Consider the following 13,819-nt stretch of genomic DNA (forward strand, 5'->3'; position numbering starts at 1 on the left):
GGATGGATGGATGGATGGATGGATGGATGGATGGATGGATGGATGGATGGATGGATGGATGGATGGATGGATGGATGGATGGATGGATGGATGGATGGATGGATGGATGGATGGATGGATGGATGGATGGATGGATGGATGGATGGATGGATGGATGGATGGATGGATGGATGGATGATGGATGGATGGATGGATGGATGGATGGATGGATGGATGGATGGATGGATGGATGGATGGATGGATGGATGGATGGATGGATGGATGGATGGATGGATGGATGGATGGATGGATGGATGGATGGATGGATGGATGGATGGATGGATGGATGGATGGATGGATGGATGGATGGATGGATGGATGGATGGATGGATGGATGGATGGATGGATGGATGGATGGATGGATGGATGGATGGATGGATGGATGGATGGATGGATGGATGGATGGATGGATGGATGGATGGATGGATGGATGGATGGATGGATGGATGGATGGATGGATGGATGGATGGATGGATGGATGGATGGATGGATGGATGGATGGATGGATGGATGGATGGATGGATGGATGGATGGATGGATGGATGGATGGATGGATGGATGGATGGATGGATGGATGGATGGATGGATGGATGGATGGATGGATGGATGGATGGATGGATGGATGGATGGATGGATGGATGGATGGATGGATGGATGGATGGATGGATGGATGGATGGATGGATGGATGGATGGATGGATGGATGGATGGATGGATGGATGGATGGATGGATGGATGGATGGATGGATGGATGGATGGATGGATGGATGGATGGATGGATGGATGGATGGATGGATGGATGGATGGATGGATGGATGGATGGATGGATGGATGGATGGATGGATGGATGGATGGATGGATGGATGGATGGATGGATGGATGGATGGATGGATGGATGGATGGATGGATGGATGGATGGATGGATGGATGGATGGATGGATGGATGGATGGATGGATGGATGGATGGATGGATGGATGGATGGATGGATGGATGGATGGATGGATGGATGGATGGATGGATGGATGGATGGATGGATGGATGGATGGATGGATGGATGGATGGATGGATGGATGGATGGATGGATGGATGGATGGATGGATGGATGGATGGATGGATGGATGGATGGATGGATGGATGGATGGATGGATGGATGGATGGATGGATGGATGGATGGATGGATGGATGGATGGATGGATGGATGGATGGATGGATGGATGGATGGATGGATGGATGGATGGATGGATGGATGGATGGATGGATGGATGGATGGATGGATGGATGGATGGATGGATGGATGGATGGATGGATGGATGGATGGATGGATGGATGGATGGATGGATGGATGGATGGATGGATGGATGGATGGATGGATGGATGGATGGATGGATGGATGGATGGATGGATGGATGGATGGATGGATGGATGGATGGATGGATGGATGGATGGATGGATGGATGGATGGATGGATGGATGGATGGATGGATGGATGGATGGATGGATGGATGGATGGATGGATGGATGGATGGATGGATGGATGGATGGATGGATGGATGGATGGATGGATGGATGGATGGATGGATGGATGGATGGATGGATGGATGGATGGATGGATGGATGGATGGATGGATGGATGGATGGATGGATGGATGGATGGATGGATGGATGGATGGATGGATGGATGGATGGATGGATGGATGGATGGATGGATGGATGGATGGATGGATGGATGGATGGATGGATGGATGGATGGATGGATGGATGGATGGATGGATGGATGGATGGATGGATGGATGGATGGATGGATGGATGGATGGATGGATGGATGGATGGATGGATGGATGGATGGATGGATGGATGGATGGATGGATGGATGGATGGATGGATGGATGGATGGATGGATGGATGGATGGATGGATGGATGGATGGATGGATGGATGGATGGATGGATGGATGGATGGATGGATGGATGGATGGATGGATGGATGGATGGATGGATGGATGGATGGATGGATGGATGGATGGATGGATGGATGGATGGATGGATGGATGGATGGATGGATGGATGGATGGATGGATGGATGGATGGATGGATGGATGGATGGATGGATGGATGGATGGATGGATGGATGGATGGATGGATGGATGGATGGATGGATGGATGGATGGATGGATGGATGGATGGATGGATGGATGGATGGATGGATGGATGGATGGATGGATGGATGGATGGATGGATGGATGGATGGATGGATGGATGGATGGATGGATGGATGGATGGATGGATGGATGGATGGATGGATGGATGGATGGATGGATGGATGGATGGATGGATGGATGGATGGATGGATGGATGGATGGATGGATGGATGGATGGATGGATGGATGGATGGATGGATGGATGGATGGATGGATGGATGGATGGATGGATGGATGGATGGATGGATGGATGGATGGATGGATGGATGGATGGATGGATGGATGGATGGATGGATGGATGGATGGATGGATGGATGGATGGATGGATGGATGGATGGATGGATGGATGGATGGATGGATGGATGGATGGATGGATGGATGGATGGATGGATGGATGGATGGATGGATGGATGGATGGATGGATGGATGGATGGATGGATGGATGGATGGATGGATGGATGGATGGATGGATGGATGGATGGATGGATGGATGGATGGATGGATGGATGGATGGATGGATGGATGGATGGATGGATGGATGGATGGATGGATGGATGGATGGATGGATGGATGGATGGATGGATGGATGGATGGATGGATGGATGGATGGATGGATGGATGGATGGATGGATGGATGGATGGATGGATGGATGGATGGATGGATGGATGGATGGATGGATGGATGGATGGATGGATGGATGGATGGATGGATGGATGGATGGATGGATGGATGGATGGATGGATGGATGGATGGATGGATGGATGGATGGATGGATGGATGGATGGATGGATGGATGGATGGATGGATGGATGGATGGATGGATGGATGGATGGATGGATGGATGGATGGATGGATGGATGGATGGATGGATGGATGGATGGATGGATGGATGGATGGATGGATGGATGGATGGATGGATGGATGGATGGATGGATGGATGGATGGATGGATGGATGGATGGATGGATGGATGGATGGATGGATGGATGGATGGATGGATGGATGGATGGATGGATGGATGGATGGATGGATGGATGGATGGATGGATGGATGGATGGATGGATGGATGGATGGATGGATGGATGGATGGATGGATGGATGGATGGATGGATGGATGGATGGATGGATGGATGGATGGATGGATGGATGGATGGATGGATGGATGGATGGATGGATGGATGGATGGATGGATGGATGGATGGATGGATGGATGGATGGATGGATGGATGGATGGATGGATGGATGGATGGATGGATGGATGGATGGATGGATGGATGGATGGATGGATGGATGGATGGATGGATGGATGGATGGATGGATGGATGGATGGATGGATGGATGGATGGATGGATGGATGGATGGATGGATGGATGGATGGATGGATGGATGGATGGATGGATGGATGGATGGATGGATGGATGGATGGATGGATGGATGGATGGATGGATGGATGGATGGATGGATGGATGGATGGATGGATGGATGGATGGATGGATGGATGGATGGATGGATGGATGGATGGATGGATGGATGGATGGATGGATGGATGGATGGATGGATGGATGGATGGATGGATGGATGGATGGATGGATGGATGGATGGATGGATGGATGGATGGATGGATGGATGGATGGATGGATGGATGGATGGATGGATGGATGGATGGATGGATGGATGGATGGATGGATGGATGGATGGATGGATGGATGGATGGATGGATGGATGGATGGATGGATGGATGGATGGATGGATGGATGGATGGATGGATGGATGGATGGATGGATGGATGGATGGATGGATGGATGGATGGATGGATGGATGGATGGATGGATGGATGGATGGATGGATGGATGGATGGATGGATGGATGGATGGATGGATGGATGGATGGATGGACTTTAATGAAGGTCCTGAGGTACGCAACTCAGCGCACTGCGGGCCGCTCCCACGCTGGGACAGTCAGGCCATGCCCGATCGCCGCATCGTGGGCTCTCTGGACAGCCCATAGTTGCGCCCCGGCATCGGGGCTCTTGATAGCGGAGAGCCACTTGTCCTCATTGATTTGTTCTGTGCCTCATAACGAGGGGCAACGCCAGAGCATATGGTCTACGCTAGCGATGTCATTGCAGTGCCTGCAAGAACTAGTGGCATAGGTGTCGGGATAAAGCTTGTGGTATAAAGCCGAGCTGGGATACGAGTCTGTTTGCAATAATCTGAGGGTCAATGCCTGCGCTCTATTTAACTTCTTGTCTGGAAGGGGAAAATCTCTCCTGCCGAGATAAAAGTGCTGAGCAATTTCATTGTATGTGATCGGTTGGTCTCTGTTCTCCACCATTGCGGGCTGGCGTTGGAGTTCTCCATGGTCGCGGAAAGCAGACCTCGCGCCTTGGAATGGGCCAGCTCGGTGAGGCTTTGGGCGATATGATGATGTTATCTTTTTGCTCTTTCGGAAGGCCCTGGTAGGCGTTTTCGACAGGGGCCGGGGGACTCCCATCTCTGTTATGAGTCGTCTGCTTGCCCTGGTGCCGGAGAGCCGGAGAATCTGTGCCCGTTCTTGCGCTTCTGTAATTTCTTCCACGGTATTATGAATACCTAACTGCAGGAGTCGGTCGGTGCGTGTGTAGTTTGGTATTCCGAGCGCGCTCTTGATCCCCCTCTTATCATGGCATTCAGCTTGTCTCGCTCAGCCCTCTTCCAGACGCGCATGGCCGCTACGTACGTGAAATGGCATAACAAGAAAGCGTGGACTAGCCTTATCAGATTCTCTTCGCTCAGGCCTCTCCTTCTGTAAGCTACCCGCCTGATTAGACCGATGACGCTATCCGTATTCTTTGCTAGTTTGTGAATGGTGACGCTATTCGTGCCCGCCCCTTCGAGTGTCATTCCCAAGATTCGAACGGACGCGACATTGGGAATGGGATCTCCGCACTTGGTGTAGAGATTAATGTCAATTTCAGTGGGGAATTTATAGTTCTGTGGCTTGCGGCCCTTTCTAGTTGGGCTGTAGAGAAGGAGCTCCGATTTCTTTGGGGAGCACGGGAGTCCCGTGTTGTTTAGAAAGCGCTCTGTAGTGTCGACAGCTTCCTGGAGAGCGGCTTCGACTTGTCCGTCACTGCCACCCGCGCAGCAGACAGTGATGTCGTCTGCATAGATCGTGTGACTGATGCCCTGGACCTTGCCTAGGTATCTTGAGAGGTCGACCATTGCGATGTTAAAGAGGAGCGGTGAGATGACTGACTCCTGGGGGGTGCCGCTTCTGCTCAGCTCCATTTTCTCCGATTCCAAATCTTCAGCATTGAGGATGGCGCATGGTTTGCTCAAGAAAGACCTGACGAAGGCATGGAAGGACGAGCCTAGGTCGAGTTTGGAGATGGCGTCGAGAACGAACTCGTGACGGATGTTATGAAAGGCCTTCTCCAGGTGCAAACCAAGGATGGCTCTCGTGTCCCGAGTGCAGCGTTCCAGGATTTGGATCTTGATAAGCTTCATTGCGTCCTCGGTGGAGAGGCCTGGCCTGAAACCTGTCATGTTGTGAGGGAAAAGGTCGTTGGTCTCGATATACTCGGCAATTCTGTTATGGATTGCGTGCTTGGCCACCTTCCCTACACATGACGTCAGTGAGATGGGATGGAGGTTGTCCAAGTTTGGCGGTTTACCGGGCTTTGGGATTAGTATGACCTTCGCCAACTTCCATTCTTCCGGTACAATTCCCTCCTCCCAAATCTGATTTATCTCATCGGTGAGAAACTCGCTCGATGCGTCCTCTAGAGAGGCGGGCGTGGTCAGAAAGTTTGTGTTCATTTAGATCTCAGAAATTTATTCATTCCTTGATTACCAAATAACGCCGCCAAATAACGCGGGTCCTCCTGTCTCTCAAACCTTCTTTTGTTATGTTTTGTTTTGTTTTTGCTATAACCTTCGTTAGCCATTTGGACCCATAGGTTTATGGAGAACACAGTTTGCGCTTGACAAAAAAGGTGGCAAAAGGAACGAAGAAAAAGAGTTTCCACCCATAAACTTCCATGCAGTTGTCTGCAACACTCGGGACATAGGGTGACATATTGATGGAACGCTAGCCCCACTTAATGCTCTGCTAGCTTATCCTGCTCTTCTTTTTGCTAACTTCTGTTAAATCCCGCGCCACAAGTGGGCTTCGCATATTTCGGGCGCGAAACCGATGTACTCATTTCACTCGTCTTTTTATTGTCTCTTTTATTCACGATACTTCTCATTCGAAAGTTCCGAAGAAAAAGGCTTCCCTGTAGCTGGATCTCGTAAATCAATAAAAGCTATTAAAAATTAAAATAATGTTAAAATGAAGGTTAAAGAATACGAGGCGCTTTAACCTGACGACCGCCAGGACAACAGTTCTTACTTTTCTTCGCTATCATTGCTTTGTGCTCTACAATCCTGCGGTTGTGTGCGTCGTTTTCTTGCAAGTTTTCATGTTACAATCTTACATTTGGATAATTCGGCATGTTTTTTTATTACGTAATAAAAAATAACACTGTAAAGTCATGTTGAAACAGCCGATGTTAGCATGTTTGCTTCTGTGCAGCCGTGATGTGGCCATGTATACGTGTGCGTGCGTTATGTTGCTTGGCTTTATTTTGGTGTTTGAGATGGGCGGGCGTGGAAAAAAAGTTTGTGTTCATTTAGATCTCCTTTCCGAGGAAGCTTGCAAAGAATAACAATGGTAAAAATTAAAATTAACTAACAAAGAATATGAAATGTTGCTTATAGAGCAACCTGCTGGTTTATTTCTCTTTTTTTTTCAGTACATCTAGAGGCGTAAATTGTGTTGGTGGGTAGTTGGAAAATGTCAGTCCAACAGTTTATTTGCGCTCAATGGCGTATTATTGCCTAACTTGAGTGTAAAACAAGAGTTTCATATGAAAACGTTTTACACCGAACAAAGACTGAGTCTTGCGGACTAAATATTAGAGCGATGATTGTGAGATTCTAACAAAAGATTAATCCTAAATATCTTGGCACAAATGCCCCATTCTCTCTATTGAGGCTTACGTTATAGAAACGTTATATTAAGAAACACTTATGTTACGAAAAGGTGGCCACGCAAGCAGATTGGCTTATCGTCCGCAGTCCTCCACTCGTAAGGATTGCGGAATCCGGGAGGAGAACGTAGGTCGTCACCAGACACAGCTGTCGGCACCGGTCTGGCGTCAGGTCGGGGCAGGTGGGCAAACCGAGGCTGGCAAATTGATGCCACGCGACAGCATGAATGAGGTGGATGGCGAGGGCTGATTGGTCAGTGTTGTGGTCGAGTGGGCTTAGATGGAAGGAGATTCAAGGTCACGGCGAACAATACGCGTCATGGCGGTGTGGTAGTAAGTTCGACGTAGAATTACGTGGTAGCCAGCCATCTTTAGGGAGACAGGAGACCTGTGGAGTGAGGCGGCCTCTCTCGGCCTGCTCGAAGTGGTGGTATTCTTCGACAATGGCGTCGATAGCGAGAACATTGTTGCAGATCAAGTTGAACGCGTCGTCCTTTGAAGAAGGACGACACGTTCTCTCTTTGAAAAAGTAGCCTACTTTGTCAATCTCGGCCATTTTCTTGACGGCTTTCCGGCAAAGAGCGAGCACGACTTGTATGTACAAGACCTACGATTCAGTGGACGACTGCACTCGGGTAGCAAGCAGTCAGTTGGCGGCCGGAAAGGTTTCCAAATAAGTAACCGAGCTTCTGCTTCAAGACATTCCAGCTAGAGGGCTCGCCTCCATGTGTCCAGAACTGGACTAGTGGTGTCCCCCCTCCCCCCCCCAAGTTGAGTATAGAATATGCTACCATTACGGTAGAGTCCCAGCGGCTGTTCTGGTTAACCCATTCTACATGCTAAGGCTAGTGCTCGACTTTGACATTGTCTTGGCCGGCCAATATGCCAGGATCGTGGGTACTGAAATGCCTGCCACACGATGTAGTTGTAACTGCATGTGTAGACGTGAACGCCATGTCGTCACCGGGAACGATGTCTGAAGGCTGGATGGCGCAGCCGCTGCAGAGCACCGTGGCGACGACTGGGAACGTCAACATCCACCAAAATGTTTCCCGAACAAGGAATTAATTATGCTTAAGACAATAGACAAGACACATTTATAAAACAACTGCAGCTTTGACCAGTTCAGCCAATAGCTCGAGCGTAAGGAGCAGTTCGCCTTCCTTTTTTGGGGCGCCCGCGCGCACAGTGCATAGAGACACGCAAATGCATGCAGAAATATATTTAAGTTCGAACAGTAACCAACGTTCGGTTAAAATGAAGACAGCCGACTTGGGCACGTGATAAGTGAGAGTTCCGCGAAAAATTACTTTACAGGCCTGTGAAACGTGGTAATACGAAAAAAGGAGTATTTTGGTGGTTGAGGTTTGCTACGAATACAGCAAATGCCTAGACAATTCAGCACATTTTAACTGCGTATAGTATGTTGTTTCAACACATATAGCATGTACAGTCAAATAATATCCACAGCACACATGGATATTTATGCATTGGCGCCCCGTATTGTTAGCCATGTGAATTGTATTTTTGTTTTCAGACGAGTTTCGAATTATACGTCGCACATACGTTGGTTCACCTGTTCAGCATGGATGGTTGGTTTGTTTTTCTTTCAACATCTAGTGCAGCGCAGTGAGATATAAAATAATTAGAAAAGTGCAGCACACAATATTTGTGATGCCGCAATTTCAGGTCATCAGCCAGCGGCTAAGGTTGGCGATTTTACAAAAGAAGCGTTTGGCGACTTTTTGGTGCGTCTGAAAATCCGTTGAACACAACGAACTCAATGAGTAGCATTCGCCAACCACAAAGCCTGCACATATACGACTAATTTCACCACTAAAATATTTTAATACGGCGTGGTATTGTCGCATTGATTTTGTGGTTGATGTCTCTGCCCAGGCAGCGATTCTTGTTATGTGGAATTGGAGTACCGAAGCTTTATTCGCTTTTTTTACTGGAATATAGTAAAATAGTTCTTGTACATGTCAGGAAAGCACGGTATTAAGTGCTTACCGTTGATCTTGCTTTCAAACCCACATAATGCAGACGATAGTTATAACGCACGAGCGAAACCCTCGTGAATACTTCAAGAATATTAACCATATAGGTTTAATGGATAATGACTCAGACGACCTGACCTGGATGGTCGGTTGAACAGGATGTCTTATCTGGTACATAATGAAACAAAAAAGAACGCAGAGTTTTAGAAGTTTGGCACGTAATACCCTAGACTTTAATAATGCACCTAAATTACTCTAAATGTTAGCAAACTTGCCGCTAAATCACCTTTATGTTAACGAAAAGCGTTATAGAGGACGGAGCCACATAACGCAAAGTAGACTGTTCTCCGCAAGTAAGGGTGTAGCAGTGAGTAGGCGTCCGCTTAATTAACAGGATGCATCGAGCAGAACTAAAGAAATTAATAATGCGGATCCGCAAATTTTTCGAAAATACAGCCATTTGCATTCCAGCATTTAAAACTTCTGAATATCCTTCCGCATATTTCATTTTTATTGTAGGAGCAATGAAACACAGCGACCAAAGTATCTAATATAGCCATCGCAGCGTTGAGCTGAAATCGCGTTCACAGACGTACGAGGGTTTGATTGCTCTTTCTCTCTTTTCTTGCTTTTCTTTATTACGTTTCTTCTGCTGCAATGTTTTCAGACTTCCGGAATGAAATATAAAGTATAAACCCGCGGTGGTGCAGACAGTGTTTGAAAAGCGCCACTTGTAAACATGGTAAAAGAAAAGCAGTATTACAATTCAATCATTTTTGCGACTGCTATGTTTTGCTTACCTAAGAGTGTCTTACCGCAGAGGGCGAGTTTTCACGAAATTGCGTCGCCGCCTCTATAAATTGCCGGAACCTTCGCTCGATGGCACAACCCAGCCTTTTCTTCTCTCTCTCTCCCTCTCTCTCTCTCTCTCTCTCTCTCTCTCTCTCTCTCTCTCTCTCTCTCTCTCCCTTTGTATTGCTTCTCTTAGACAGGTGAAATTGCTGAAAGGGCAGCATGTGTACGTAGTCGGCGTGTGTTCGTGCCTCAAGTTCTGTTTTTCTCTTTCTGCCCTCTCGTCGTCTCTCCTTTTCTTTTCTTTGTATAACTGGGTCCGTCTGCAAATTTACTCTGCTATCTCGAGGCGTCATCAGTAGTCGGAATATCGCTGAGCGGCTATGGTGTCGCGCTGCTAAGCACGAGGTCGCGGGATCAAATCCCGACCGCGGCGGCTGCATTTGACAAACTAAAGCCAACAAAATTAATCCGGACTGCCCCGCTACGGCGTTGCTCGTAATGAAATTGTTGTTTTTGCACGTAAAACTCCCCAATTCAATTCTTTCTCAGATCCGTTACCCCTTACGCTACTTCCATCTTAGAATGCAAAAGCGCTTGCCAGTCTGCCAAATCAGTCAATTGTGAGCCGCGATTTGTTAATATGTTGTGGTCGCGTTGTCCTTTCGCAAATACATCGTTGCGCATTTTTGGTGATGTCACCCTGTAACTGCAGCCGCACTTGCCATTGCATATGCAACGGCTATGGCCGACCAGTGGCTGTCGCGTTCCGCTGTTGAACTCCGGGTCATGGGTTCGGTCGGTCCCGGCCGCGGTGGCCGCATCTCGATGATGGCGAAATGCGAGAACACCCGCGTGCTTAAATTTACGCGCACGTTAAAGGACCCAATGTTGTCGCCATTGTCCTAGAGTCTCTAACTACGCGGCCTCGTAATCATATCGTGCTTTCAGAACGTAAAATTCTGAAATTTACTTACTTTTTGTCGCGTGTGCCTGTATTCATGAGTGGCGTGTCCTCGACGCCGCGTCGCTGTGCGCCCGCGCCCTAATAACTGTGGGTCTTGAGAAAAATACCAAAGAAAACTTCAAGCTCACCGGCAAACATTGCAACTATGCGGATTGTACGTGGAGTGCATTGCATTTCAAATACAAACTTCATGTCTCCGCTTAAAGAACAATGCATAGGATAATCCAATGAAAAGCATTGATGCAAGAATTTTATTCATAAAAGTAAACCTACCTACGTTAACTTGAATATATGGATAAGAACAACATAGCACCAGGTTGTGGCCGAGGAGCAACGCCAAATATATCGAGTTTTAAAAAGATAATAAATATAATAACGTGCCACCGGTGGACAAATTACCTTTCCGTTCGCTTTCATTTCCCTGTTTCTTATCGTTTCTACACAGGAATTAGAAACTAAAAATACATTCTCTTATACATTCTTTGGCATGGCTATATATGCGCTTCATATAACAAAAAATCAGCCCTTATGTTTGCCCTCTTCTCATTCATTCCAAATAATATCGGAAAGCGCGCAAATGATACAAAGAGTTGATGCGCATTGAAATTCCATTGTGCGCATACATGCGCTAATAAGACTAAACGGGACAAGGCAACGCCGCAGTTCCGTGAGAAGGGGTGCCTGCCTTTCGAGACGAGCATAAAATAAATCAATCAATCAATTTTTATTGTGCTTCAACAAGATAAAATCCACACATATCTATCAACAAAGGTAACATAGTGAGCAATCGTACCGGGACGCTTTAAAAGTAAAACTATCAAATTGAGATGCGATGACCGCTGTTCGCATAACTTTCGAGGGGGTGTGTCTTATTTCTTTTTCTTTTTTTATGTGTGTGCACTGCTTCGAACGGGAAGGTACAGCACACTTAGGAAAAAATGTGCATCATTTATCGTTCCGTACTTTTCCCGCTCTTGCGAGCATTCTTCCGCATCGTGCGGGCATTTCCTGTGCAAAACTGCCCGCGCATTTCTGCAGCGTCGGCGTGTGCCTGCTCGTCGGGGACGGGCTGTGCCGACTGCAGACCCTGGGACTGCGAATGCTGAGGTGGCTCGGCGTGCTCTGCTGCTTCGTCGTGGTCCTCGTGTTCGCCCTGCGCACCTGCGACCGCAACAACGTGTGGGTCTCCCGCGAGGCGCTTTTCGAGTGAGTGGCCATCTCTGCAGGTGCTCTCTTCCAGCGGGAATTGAGCTAACCTTGCGAGGAGAAAGGTTACCCAGCTACCTACCTCGACTTCTCCGTTCAAACGCTTTCGCGATGCGAAAGAGACTTCACTGAGATACTGCTGATTAAGGTTGGCTGCCTTTGAAAGAGGATTAGCTATTCTATCGGCTGCGCTAAAATAAACTCTGGTTTAAGGTGCGACACTTTGAACAAATCTTAATCAAATTTCTTGAGTTAGAAAGTATTCACATCTAAATTAGACCTACTTTTTAGCAGCTTACGGCAAATCATTAGATTGGTGACGGCAAGTTTCAAAAGTCCTATTCTTCCGACATGAATCCCATAAATATCTTTCTTTCTTTCGAGATCTGTAAAAATATGCAGTTTACAAAGTCTGATACCGTGTTTTATTTCCAAGGTACACTGTTCTAGGCATGTGGCTTCGTGTAAGAATTTTTTAAAGCTAACCGATCGCCTTAATAAGCAATCTAGTTCCGAAAACCAATCGATATGTACTTATCTTTAGAAACGCAACAGACGTCGTCGTACATGGTGCAGTAAATTTCGCGCAAAGGTTTCTCTTATATTCATTTCCGTCTTCATAGATGGGAGCTCCCAAGATAAGGCGTCGTGGGACAAAAAAAAAAGCTTTAGCTAGGGGCCAGCTCCGATGCCACCTATTCAAATACATGTAAAACGCGTCAATGCTTTTATGAGACAATCCATGGAACGATCTCGAATAAACTTGTTTTATTTGAGAGGGAACGTTATACTCTAGCAATCTGGAAGCAGACTTTTTATCTGGGACATCATTCTCGTACAAAAATTGCCGAAAATAGTCCAGTTTATAAAAGTTGTAGCACGAAGCTTACGAATTCGTAACCGCGCATCGAACACAGACATCTCAGTTCTGTAAACTCAGGGTGTCTACCAACCGGGAAAACCGGGAAAATCGGGAATTCTCAGGAATTTTGATTAGTCTGGAAAAAGTGAGGAAAAACTCATGGAATTTGTGGCTCTATAAGGGAAAATTAGCTGTAATGTTATTGAAAGGGTCCAATGTCGCGGTAAGGCTGGCTCGGGCAAGAGACAGGAATAGGAATGAATCGTCTTTGACGGCCCGTCGTCGTCTGGAGAAGTTACCAGTGTACAGTCGACGACCGACTTTCCGGTTTCCTCATAATTTGCACGGCTTCGCGGCACTACCACGTACCCCATAGGGTCAATGTATAAGAACGTCTGAAATTTCGGACGCAAGAACTCTTCGCCGTCCCATTTTTCGGGCATCTTGTAATGACCGCAGGTCTGAAACGGCATTAATCAAAGCCACCACCACTGCCATTTTGATTACCTCGCCGCCTCGAACCGACGCTCTCGAACGCAGATCCGCTGGCAGCCGTAGCCACCATGGCGGCAAGGCTAGGCCTAGCTGCTTTGACGTTCTCTATGAAGCTTGTTGCCGTTGGCTACCGTGTTATTTATTGAAATAGTTCGCTGCTGTCAGCAATGGCACGGACTCCGCCATTGTGGCCCTCGCGATTGGCTTTGAAGCTTGGAAAGCACGGAACGTTGCATAATGCCGGTTCC

General features: G+C 47.3%; 1 protein-coding gene across 1 annotated transcript in view; it reads left to right on the plus strand.

The window, feature by feature from the left end:
* Positions 1-13,819, plus strand: part of LOC142559380 (protein O-mannosyl-transferase TMTC1-like) — an 88,362-nt gene that overhangs the window by 13,607 nt on the left and 60,936 nt on the right. The window contains exon 4 of the mRNA XM_075670984.1: positions 12,047-12,214. Within this exon, the coding sequence (XP_075527099.1) occupies positions 12,047-12,214 (168 nt within the window). The remainder of the gene's footprint in view (positions 1-12,046; positions 12,215-13,819) is intronic.

The sequence above is a fragment of the Dermacentor variabilis genome, chromosome 10 (genome assembly GCF_050947875.1).
Source record: "Dermacentor variabilis isolate Ectoservices chromosome 10, ASM5094787v1, whole genome shotgun sequence".
Classification (NCBI taxonomy): Eukaryota; Metazoa; Arthropoda; class Arachnida; order Ixodida; family Ixodidae; genus Dermacentor; species Dermacentor variabilis.